At 46.9% G+C, this 11,696-nt stretch overlaps 1 protein-coding gene across 1 annotated transcript in view; it reads right to left on the bottom strand.

Moving 5' to 3' along the window:
* Positions 1 to 917: 917 nt before the first annotated feature.
* The window catches only part of DCLK3 (doublecortin like kinase 3), a 29,263-nt gene continuing 18,484 nt past the window's right edge, over positions 918 to 11,696 (bottom strand). The window contains exons 3-5 of the mRNA XM_054177148.1: positions 3,895 to 4,027; positions 2,574 to 2,741; positions 918 to 1,285 (exon numbers count right to left, since the gene is read on the bottom strand). Coding sequence (XP_054033123.1) covers positions 1,089 to 1,285; positions 2,574 to 2,741; positions 3,895 to 4,027 — 498 coding nt within the window. The 3' untranslated portion in view covers positions 918 to 1,088. The remainder of the gene's footprint in view (positions 1,286 to 2,573; positions 2,742 to 3,894; positions 4,028 to 11,696) is intronic.

Genomic DNA, 11,696 nt, shown 5'->3' with positions numbered 1-11,696 from the left:
GGTCACCTAAGGCAGGAATGCATCCAGCTGGGTTTGGAAAGTCTCCACAGAAGGAGACTCCACAACCTCTCTGGGCAGCCTGCTCCGGGGCTCTGTCACCCTCACCATAAAGAAGTGTCTCCTGGTGTTGAGGTGGAACCTCTAAAATAATAGATCCCCTCCAGTAAATATCTAGACCCTGCAGCTGTCACCAGAGAGACTGCCAAGTAACATCAGTGGATGGTGGATGTGAATCTGGCCTCTGTCCTTCTTCAGAACCTCAGAATAAATAAATGTAAAAAGCAAAAAAGCAGTGATAAAAAAGGCATGGCAAGAGCCAGCAACAACTGTGCACTGGAGGCCCAATTCATTTAGAGAGAGACCTGGCAGTGCTGGTGGGCAAGTTGCCCATGGGACTGCAATGTGCCCTGGTAGCCAAGAAGGCCAATAGGATCCTGGGGTGTATTAAGAAAAGTGTGTTCAGCAGATCCAGGGAGGTTCTCCTCCCCCTCTACTCTGCCCTGGTCAGACCTCATCTTGAGTACTGTGCTCAGTTCTGGGCTCCCCAGTGCAGGAGGGACAGGGATCTGCTGGAAAGGGTCCAGCGGAGGGCTATGAGGATGATTAGGAGACTGGCGTACTGACTGATGATGAGAGGCTGAGGGACCTGGGGCTGTTTAGTCTCAAGAAGAGAAGACTGAGAGGGGATTTAATAAATGCTTATAAATATCTGAGGGCTGGGGATCAGGAAGGAGGGGACAGGCTCTGCTCACTTGCTCCCTGTGATGGGACAAGGAGCAATGGATGTAAGCTGCAGCACAGGAAGTTCCACCTCAACACAAGGGGGAACTTCTTTACTCTAAGGGTCACAGAGCACTGGAACAGGCTGCCCAGAGAGGTTGTGGAGTCTCCTTCTCTGGAGCCTTTCAAAGCCCATCTGGCTGTGTTCCTGTGTGACCTGTGCTGGATTCTCTGCTCCTGCTCTGGCAGGGAGTTGGACTCGATGATCATTTTGGGTGCCTTCCAACCCCTGACATCCTGTGATTTAGAAAAGAAAACCACAATTTGTTAAATCAATACAGAGAAGACTAAACAATCTGGACTGGGCTTCATGTGTCCTCAGCAGCAGCCTCCCTGCGGCGCTGGGCGCGGAAGTGCCGCTCGATGTTTATCGTCACTTCCCTCTGCAGATTCCTGCTGTTGGTCTTCCCGGCCGTGCGGATCCAGGGGTGCTGGAGCACCTGGCGTGCTGTGTAGCGCTTCTGGGGATCCACTATCAACAGCCTGGTTATGAGGTCTTTTGCTGCTGTTGTGAAAGAAAGAAAAGGAGGAGGAGAACAACAGGGACACGCTGTCAGTTACAGATACTCAAAGCATCTTTCTTATGTTTTATTCATTAGTTTTACCTTAACAACTTCGGTGACCATCCCCAGGAGGTATTCTAACAATTAGAATCACAGAATGGTCTGGGTTGGAAGGGACCTCAGAAGGTCATCCAGTCCAACTCCCCTGCAGTCAACAGGGACATCCTCAACTGGATCAGGTTGCCCAGAGCCCTGTCCAGCCTCACCTTGAATATCTCCAGGGATGGGGCCTCAACCACCTCCCTGGGCAAACTGTCCCAGCACCCTCATGGTAAAGAACCTGTTCCTGACATCCAATTAGGTTTAGAATTAGTAACAGGAGATGTTAAATCTCCAACATATCTGTTACTGATATCATCCACCACTTCAGAAAAGTGAAGGGAATTTAATCTCAAAGGCATGCTGAAGGCAGCAGGCTAGGTGTTCCTAGAATCATACAATCAATAAGATTGGAAAAGACCTCAGAGATCATCAAGTCCAACCTATTACCTAACACCTCCTGACAACTAAACCATGGCTCCAAGTGCCACATCTAATCCCTTTTTGAACACCTCCAGGGACTGTGACTTCACCACCTCCCCGGGCAGCACATCCCAATGGCCAATTACTCTTTCTATGATGAACTTCTTCCTAACATCCAGCCTAAACTTCCCCTGGCACAGCTTGAGACTGTGTCCTCTTGTTCTGCTGCTGGTTGCCTGGGAGAAGAGACCAACCCCCACCTGGCTACAACCTCCCTTCAGGCAATTCATAGGACTTCAGTATCCCATCCCTCAAGGAGCACATAAGTCAGAGAATGCTGCTGAGCCTGTTCTTTAAGAGACTGTTTAGGCAGAGAGGGGGTTTAGGGTTTTGAAGAGCACACCAAAGGCAATGTATTAGCCCATGAGAAGGAAAAACTATTACATGCAGACACCACTGATCTCAATAGAAAATCCACACTCTGTTCTGGGTACTCAGGATTTCCTTCTCAGCTTTTGAGATGTTTGCCTACATCCCTACAATCTAGCATAACCCTGGAGATTGTTTTGGCACATTTGTCTACAGAAATAATTCTCAGAAGCAAGTTGAGGAAAGGGAGCAGTCTACTAAATCAAATCAGATTCACCTCCAGAGGACTAAATTCACATTTCAAAGGAAACACAGAACCACACAAAAGGGACCTGCAAGACACCCTCACTTTCATTGAGCTCACTGTCCTGTTCTTTCCACTCCAGGGGAGAATCTTACCTGCAGAAATATTGTCCCAATATGGAGAAAGGAACTCATAGTGACCCAGCTGTATGATCTGAAACAGCTCTTCCTGATCCCGTTCCTGACTGCGGAAAGGGGGGAAACCGCAGAGCAGAATGTACAGGATCACACCAGCTGCCCACATATCTACTTCCAGCCCATAGCCTAAGGAAAAGACAAAGCACACCAGAAGTCCTGCTTTAGAAAGCAAGCTCATGCCTGTAGGCAGCTGTTTCTTTTGTCATTCTGTTTCCAAGAAACACAGAAGCTCTGCTCAGTTTCTCAAAGGGATGAAGCCAGCATTAGTGGCTGGGTACCCCACACGAGCTCTGCCTGCTGGAACATCTCTTACAAAGGGCCTCTCCTCTTCAACAAGTTTCTCAAACTCTGCCTCCCAGGGCCAGTGTCAACTAATTGATGAAAACATAGCATGTATTTCTAAAACAGCCCTCTTCAGATTCCTTTCACAAAAGCACTAAGAGAGTGCCAAGTTTCCACTGAAACAGGATGTCACTGGAGATGTGCAACCCAGCTCCGCAGAACACAGCCCCAGAAATAGCTTTGCTTGAGTCATCAACAAAACTGACTCCTTCCCAGGTCTCACTCTTTTTGGATAGGGAAATCTGAAAAGGTTTCTTCTGATGTGAGACATGCTTGGGCTTCTTACAGAAGTTTCACATAAAAATGGACAATGGGTTTGCATCATTAGGGGCCTTAGAAAGTTACTTGGGTTCCATCATGAAGTGGAGCTGAGGAGGGGTTTTAAGAAAGTTATTTGGGTTCCAGTCATGAAGTGGAGCTGAGGAGGGGCTTTAAGAAAGTTATTTGGGTTCCAGTCATGAAGTGGAGCTGAGGAGGGGTTTTAAGAAAGTTATTTGGGTTCCAGTCATGAAGTGGAGCTGAGGAGGGACTTTAGAAAGTTACTTGGGTTCCATCATGAAATGGAGCTGATTAGGGGCCTTAAAAAGTTATTTGGGGTCCAGTCAAGAAGTGGAGCTGACTACCCGCAGGTTACAGCATGAATTTTGCTCATTTCCTTATTTCAGGAGTAACCATTTATGACATTTTATGGCTTGTTTGCTTGGAAATCAGTGTTCTGCTACCACAGGCATTAATAATGCAAAATATGGCTGGTGTCAAGCTTGTGTTTGTCAAGAGCTTCAAAAGTTTCCTTTCCTTTCACAGATTACACTGCTAGACATCCTCCTACCCTGCAAACACATATCAGTAGGTTGAAATATCCTGGAGAATTTCCATTATGAGAAAGTTCAGAGTTAATGGTATGATTTATGACACAGTTATAAACAGACACACTCACCCTTCTCAGCAAGTATTTCAGGGGCAACGTACGTTGGTGTTCCACACACAGTAAATATGGGTTTGGTAACCAGCTTTGCAAGGCCAAAATCTGCCAGCTTCAGTGTAGTAGATTTATCTGCATTATGCTGAACCTATACTCAACATCAACAACAACAAAAAAAAAACACAAAACCCAAACATATATTTAGTCCAGATGCATTTTAAGACAGCAAATGATAAAGGAAGTAGTTAATAAACAAGCAGAAAGTCCAACGTAAAGCAACATCAAATAAAAGCAGTATTTTGGTAAACAGTAGTAGAGAAATGTGGGGTGGGTTTTTTTCCCATCCATACAGTAAGGTGGTTCAGATATTTAAGAGAACAAGCAGTAATGGAAAAATAAACAAAGCACTTTGCTCTGCAAACTCTGGCACGCTGTAATTTCCAAGAAATAAAAAGGAGGAAGATGAAAACAATAACCAAGAGTCCAATTAAATGTTATTACTTCCTCTTGGGAAAGTAAACTCTCTTTTTTTCCTCCCCTGGGAAAGCAAAGAATGCTGTGAGCTTCTTTATATGCTCAGATGTGATATTCCCAGGTAAGCTACTGATTTTACAGTGTCAGTTGAAAAGCATGTCTCTGTCAAAACAAAAGAAAAGATACAAAACACAGAGATTGAGATAGGAGAAGGAAATTCTCTACAAGAAGGATGGGGAAACACTGGCCCAGGTTTTGCAGAGATCATAGAATCACAGAATTGTTAGGGTGGGAAGGGAGCTCAAGAATCAGCCAGTTCCAACCCCCTGCCATGGCCAGGGACACCTCACACTACAGCAGCTTGCTCACAGCCACATCCAGCCTGGCCTTCAAAACCTCCAGGCATGAGGCTTCCACCACCTCCCTGGGCAACCTGTGCCAGTCTCTCACCACTCTCATGGGGAAGAGCTTCTTCCTAACATCCAATCTCAATCTACCCATTTCTAGTTGTGCTCCATTCCCCCCAGTCCTATCACTCCCTGACACCCTCAAAAGTCCCTCCCCAGCTTTCTTGTAGCCCCCTTCAGATCCTGGAAGGCCACAATTAGGTCTCCTGGGAGCCTTCTCTTCCCCAGACTGAACAACCCCAACTCCCTCAGTCTGTCCTCATAGCAGAGCAGCTCCAGCCCTTTACTCATCCTTGTGGCCCTCCTCTGGACACCTTCCAGCACCTTCAGATCCTTCTTGGAACAGAGGCTCCAGAACTGGACACAGTGCTCCACTCTGCTGAGATGCCTCCTGGAGCAGAGGGGGAGAATCACCTCCCTCAACCTGCTGGCTATGCTTCTCTTGCTGTAGCCTAGGATTTGGTTGGCTCTCTGGGCTCCAAGCGCTCACATTGAGCTTCTCAGCATCAGCACCCCCAGGTCCTCTTCTTCAGGGCTGCTCTCAATCTATTCCCTGCCCAGTCTATATCAGTGCCTGTATCGATGTGGTAGAAGCTCCATCCCTGGAAACATACCAGGTCAGGTTGGATGATGCTCTGAGCAGCCTGATCTCATTCAAGATCTCACTGCAGGGGGGTTGGATTAGATAACCTTTAAAGGTCACTTCCAACCTGAACAATTCTACCATTCTATATTCAAAAGCCAAACCATGAAGCAGTATAATTAACCTCATCAGTACTCTTAATACTGGTGACTAATATTCAAATATTCTTTAAGAGGTAAAAAAAAATGCCATGAATTTAATTGAAATTAAAAATAGTCTGTAACTATAAGGAACAGATCAGCAGCTAAAATGTCTACAAGAAAGCCAAGGGAATCTGGACTCTGGACTCCTGCTTGGAGCAGGCAAACTGCAGGACGATGTGACACGTGCACCCCGTGTTTTCACACCTCATTCTTTGCCATCACACACTGCTTGAGAGAGTAAAAGATTCAAGATGGTCTCTATTGCAAGACAACTAAGGGCACAGATGGGACAAGATTTGTTCTCCTACATTGCAGCTGATGGATTCCTATTTATTATCTTTGTAGAAACTTTCATAGAATGGGCTGGGCTGGAAGGGACCTCTGAAGGTCATCTGGTCCAAGCCCCGCTGCAGCAAGCAGGGGCATCCTCAACTGGATCAGGCTGCCCACTTGTCCAGTTTTGATCAAGCAAAACACTTCTGTATTTTTAATATATTTTTTTAAAGAAAAAAAAAAATAATTAAAAAAACCTCCTGCATTCCAGCTTACTAATTGCTTTTTATCTTCTTCATAGAAAATGGCACTACTCTGCTAGACTTGATTAAGCTACAGACTTCAGGGTGGTGGTTTGTTGTTTTGTTTGGGGTTTTTTTTCTGCTTTGGGTCGTGTGTTTTTTCCTAAGGAAATCTATTTTTCAGTGTGAACCTGAAAATGAAGTTTGCTACAGCCACGCAGTCAGAACTTCTGTAGAATCATAGAATCAGTAAGGTTGGAAGAGACCTCAAAGATCATCAAGTCCAACCTGTCACCACAGACCTCATGACTACTAAACCATGGCACCAAGTGCCACATCCAATCCCCTCTTGAACACCTCCAGGGATGGTGACTCCACCACCTCCCTAGGCAGCACATCCCAATGACCAACAACTCTCTCTGTGAAGAACTTTCTCTTCACCTCGAGCCTAAACCTTCCCTGGCACAGCTTGAGACTGTGTCCTCTCGTTCTGGTGCTGGTTGCCTGGGAGAAGAGACCAGCCACCTCCTGGCTACAACCTCCTTTCAGGTAGTTGTAGAGAGCAAGAAGGTCCCCCCTGAGCCTCCTCTTCTCCAGGCTGAACAACCCCAGCTCCCTCAGCCTCTCCTTGTAGAGCTTGTGCTCCAGACCCCTCCCCAGCCTTCTTGCCCTTCTCTGGACACGTTCAAGAGTCTCAATGTCCTTCTCAAACTGAGGAGCCCAGAACTGGACACAGGACTCAAGGTGTGGCCTGACCAGTGCTGAGCACAGGGCAGAATGACTTCCCTGCTCCTGCTGGCCACACTATTCTTGATGCAGGCCAGGATGCCATTGGCCTTCTTGGCCACCTGGGCACACCGCTGGCTCCTGTTCAGCAGCTGTCAATCAGCACCCCCAGGTCCCTTTCTGCCTGGCAGCTCTCCAGCTACTCTCACCCCAGCCTGTAGCTCTGCATGGGGTTGCTGTGGCCAATGTGCAGCACCCGGCACTTGGACTTGTTGAATGCCATCCTGATGGACTCTGCCCATCTGTCCAGCTGGTCAAATTCCCTCTGGAGAGCCCTGCTACCCTCTAACAAATCAACTCCTGCTCCCAACTTGGTGTCATCTGCAAATTTTCTGATGACTGACTCAATCCCCTCATCCAGAAGTAAGCTAAGAGGCCACAGCCATTTTCTCCATTGCATTAGTCAGCTCCATGATAGTGGGGGTTTTTTTGGCCATAATGCATTGTGGACACAACAGCTGGCAAAGACAAAAGCCAAACTGCAAAGGTAGCAATTACTTTCTAGAGCAGCATCCACCCACAGGGGACAACTATGACAAATAATGATAAATGCTACAATAATGACAACTACTATTAAGTGCTACAACAGTGACAATAATGACAAGTGCTACCGAAACTCACAGCTGAAATGTTCAATTTTATATGTACTGTGGAAAAAAAAAATAAATTAAAAGCATGAAATGTTTTCCTATTGTGCAAATAAAGCTTTGAATATTATATAAGAGAAATCTGTCATGTGGAATTTTAGCTGACAGCCTGCATGCTGCTGTACCAGGACAAAAAAAACACTGAAATGCTTAGAAACCCAGAGGTGGGGAGAACACACTGGTGGTGGTCATCCCAGGCCCCCAATCAGCAGGAGATGCCTTGCTTTGTCAAACACCCTGCTGCACTTTTGTGCCAGACTCCCAATCTCTCATCACAGCACAAGGTGGCAACACTGCACCATCTGCTCTTCCGGGACAAAAGCACCGAGCTGCCATTGCACCTGGCAGCTGAACAGGTAGGGGCTCCCAGGAGGCACTGTGGGGATATTTCCACAGCTTTGTGGCAATCATTTCAAAGCCAGCATGCGACCTGCCAGCACTGCTGAAAACCTCACCCCGAAACTCCTCGGCATCTGCGCTCAGAGCAACTCAAAGGCAGCTCAGGCAGAGTGAGCGTTCCCTTCCTCCCCAGTTTTACACCCTCCAGCCTATCTTTCTGCCACCTGGCATCACCTTGGGCATGCAAATACACACATATCTATAGAAACCAAAGCTTCTCAGGTTGCTTTTATTGCTTCCTGAGGCCAGACTATTTACATGATCACAGCATTGTCACTGAAACCACCCTCACTGTAAAGAATTTCTTCCTAATATCCTGTCCAAATCTACCCTACTCAAGCTTAAATCCATTGCCCCTTGTCCTATCACTACAAGCCCTTGTAAAAAGGCCCTTCCTGGCTTTCTTGTAGCCCCTTCAGGTACTGGAAGGCTCCTAGAATGTCTCCCCAGAGCCTTCTCCTCTCCAGGCTGAACAGCCTCTCAGCCTGTCCCCACAGGGGAGGTTCTCCAGCTCCCTGATCATCTCCATGGCCCTTCTCTGGACCCACTCCATCAGCCCCATGTCCCTCTTATGCTGGGGGCACCAGAACCGAATGCAGTACTGCAGGTGGGGTCTCATGAGAGCAGAGGGGCAGAAATCACCTCCCTCATCCTGCTGGTCAGACATTAACATTAGTATTAACATTTCTCTCTTTGCACAGATTCTGGCTATAGACATCATGAAAGGAAGACAGCCCAGGAGACATTTTATGTATTAGAAACAAGGATAACAAAAATGTTTTGCTTACACATTTGAGTTTCAGGCTCCCCTTGCTGCTAGTTAGGAGATTCTCTTGGGAAAAAATCCCCAAACTACAGAAAATACCCTGTGTAGCTTTATTATAGTGAAAGCTCCTGCCAGGCAGCTGGTTAAATAGCATTTTAACTTAAATGCACAGACGTAAAAAGTGTCACAAAACCACAGCTGAAGGACAGAAAGGTTGTACTTGACATTCTTACACAGATATGAAAACTTGAGAGAGAGAGGAAAAGGGGAAAATATATTAAAAGCTGTAACACTTAGTTGTGAGTATTAAACAATTGCCACACTGGCATGTTTGGGGAGTGTACAAGGAGCTGAATACACAAACCACAAATACAGCCCTCCCTCTTCTCCCTGAAAGGGCTCAAGGAGGTGATTCTGTGTCATTTACAGCTATAACCTAGAGAAACACCCCTGCACTCTGAAATTAATTTCTCACTCCTGTCAAGCAGTGCCAGCACCTGCAGTCCCTCAGCTGAAAACCTGGCCAGCGAGCTCTGCTGCCTCAGTAGTGAGTAACTCGGAAGTGAGCAACTTCTTTTGTGGGATCAAACACATCACGCTGCTCATGTTTGGTGGCAAAGGTTTTCCTCCTCAGCACCCAGTCCTGTGTGAGGCAGTTGTGCTTGCAGACCAGGAGCCAGAGCAGCTGTCTGCACACCAGCTGCCAAACAGATTTTGGGTTTGCAGCACAAGCCACCTCCCTTCCTGCCTCACAGCTATGCTGCAAGGTGTCTGATCCTTGTGGACAGAGGCAGTATGAAAGGGGGAGAAGGGATTAAAAAAAAGGATCATGGGGGAATGTCAGAGAAGTTTATAACTAGAGGACAGCTCCATGGGAAGAACAGTAGTGCAGTGAACCAAGTATTAAATCAGGTCTCTAACTCTTTCCTGGGCCAATATAATTTTACAGCTCACTGGACATCAAAGTGTAGGCATCATGGCTCAGTGGCCATGGTGGTGTTAGGTCAATGCCAGCTGAGGTCTTTGCCAGCTGAACCAACCCTATGATTCTCTGTGTATTTCTACCTTTTCTTCTGCAGGGACAAAAGCTGTTTTCCTTCTTTCCCCAGCTGCTTACTCTGCTCACTTTTGTATCATTTATGGAAATATTTCCCCTCCCCGTTTGCTGCTTCTCTGCTGGAAATCAGCCAGAGTGTTCAAAAGCCATCAGGAAGAGGTTTAGATTCCCACACAAAGCAGGTTTGCACTAGACAAGCTCGTTTCCTTACTAAAACAGACCAAGGATATTTTCACTTCAATTTTCCATTTTCTGGCAAGGTTTAGCAAGAGCTGTTGACAAGAAAGGACAAGGGTCACCTGCCAATTAGCAGCAAGGTGAAACTGGAACATGCACAATTGTCTTTCCCATAGTGCTGTTCTCATGGGACAAAAAAACTACAGGCTGGGGACCAGTCTGTCCTTGGAAATTATTTTCTGAATATCACAGAGTGCTGAGGGGCTGGAAGAAACCTCAAAAGATCACCCAGTCCAACCCCCCTGCCAGAGCAGGAGCACCTAGAGCAGAGCACACAGGAACACATCCAGAAGGATCTTGAATATCTCCAGAGAGGGAGACTCTACAACGCCCCAGGCAGCCTGTTCCAGTGTTCTATCATCCTCACAGGGAAAAAAGTTTTCCTCCTGTTGCCATGGAACTTCCTATGTCTCGGCTTCCACCACTGCCCCTTGTGCTGGCATTGGGCATCACCCAGCAGAGCCTGGCTCCAGCCTCTGGGCACTCACTCTGAACATCTTCATCAACATGAATGAGGTCACCGCTCAGTCTCCTCCTCTCCAAGCTACTGAGCCCTCAGCTCCCTCAGTCTCCCCTCATAAGAGAGATGTTCCACTCCCCTAACCATTTTTGTGGCTCTGTGCTGGACACTTTCAAGCAGTTCCCTTCCTGAACTGAGGGGCCTGGAACTGGACACAATATTCCAGATGTGGCCTCACCAGGGCAGAGTAGAGGGGGAGGAGAACCTCTCCGACCTACTAACCACAGCTCTTCCAATCCACCCCAGGATGCCCTTGGCCTTCTTGGCTACAAGAGCACATTGCTGGTTCATGGTCAACCTCCTATCCACCAGGACACCCAGGTCCTTTTCCCCTTCACTGCTCTCCAGCAAGTCAGTCCCCAGCCTATGCTGATCCATGGGGTTGTTCTTTCCCAGGTGGAAGACTCTCCTCTCGGAATGGGGAACATGATTATCACAGTGCTGCACAACTTTCCCACTACCCAGCAATCTGTTTTGCAGTGCTGTGAACTAAATGGGAAAACAACCACCAGTATGGACCTGTACAGCTCACCCCTTTCTGCTTACCTGCATCTCTGTGATAATTACATATTATAGAAGGAAATTGAGCATCTGGCCTCAGGTGTTTCACATGCACTAGGTTATCTTCAGCAAATAGGTTCATAATGGAAAATCAGCTTCTGGAGAAATCAGCAGTTCTAAGGGAAGGTTTGTTTCAAAGGCTAAATAAGGCATGAAGGCAGGGCATACAAGCCTGCTTCTTCCTGCAAACCAGCCACTTGCACTCACCATCTCTTCTTCACACACAGGGCACAGAGCAAGGATTTTCATGCCACTAAGCAGGACACATAGCAAGACCTGGTACAGATATTGTTTCTTAGTCAAAAGGTTTGGGAGCAAACCATTCTTATTCAACCAGCCTTATTCAACCTCTGTGTGGTCCTGCAGGCTATAATGCTGCTTTCCTCCAGAAATTCACACCAGTTGCTTCCTCAGAATTAATTTCCTTGAAGCATCATCTTCCAGCAGCAGATCACAGCTGATTTCTTAGACACTGGCCAATATTTAATAACTATGAGGAAATTTGGAACTCTGGTACAAGAGTTCAGCACGGAAGGGTTGCTGACTGTTACTGTTTTACAATGGGTGTCTTGTCAAGTGTCAGTACTGCATACATCTCTGTGTGCATTCATGCCTGTGAGTAACTCTATTGACTTCAGTGCTGGGTGCAAAGAATGTAGCCT

Source organism: Dryobates pubescens, chromosome 38 (genome assembly GCF_014839835.1).
Source record: "Dryobates pubescens isolate bDryPub1 chromosome 38, bDryPub1.pri, whole genome shotgun sequence".
NCBI lineage: Eukaryota > Metazoa > Chordata > Aves > Piciformes > Picidae > Dryobates > Dryobates pubescens.
The sequence above is the reverse complement of the archived record's forward strand: the minus strand, read 5'-3'. Positions and strand labels throughout refer to the sequence as shown.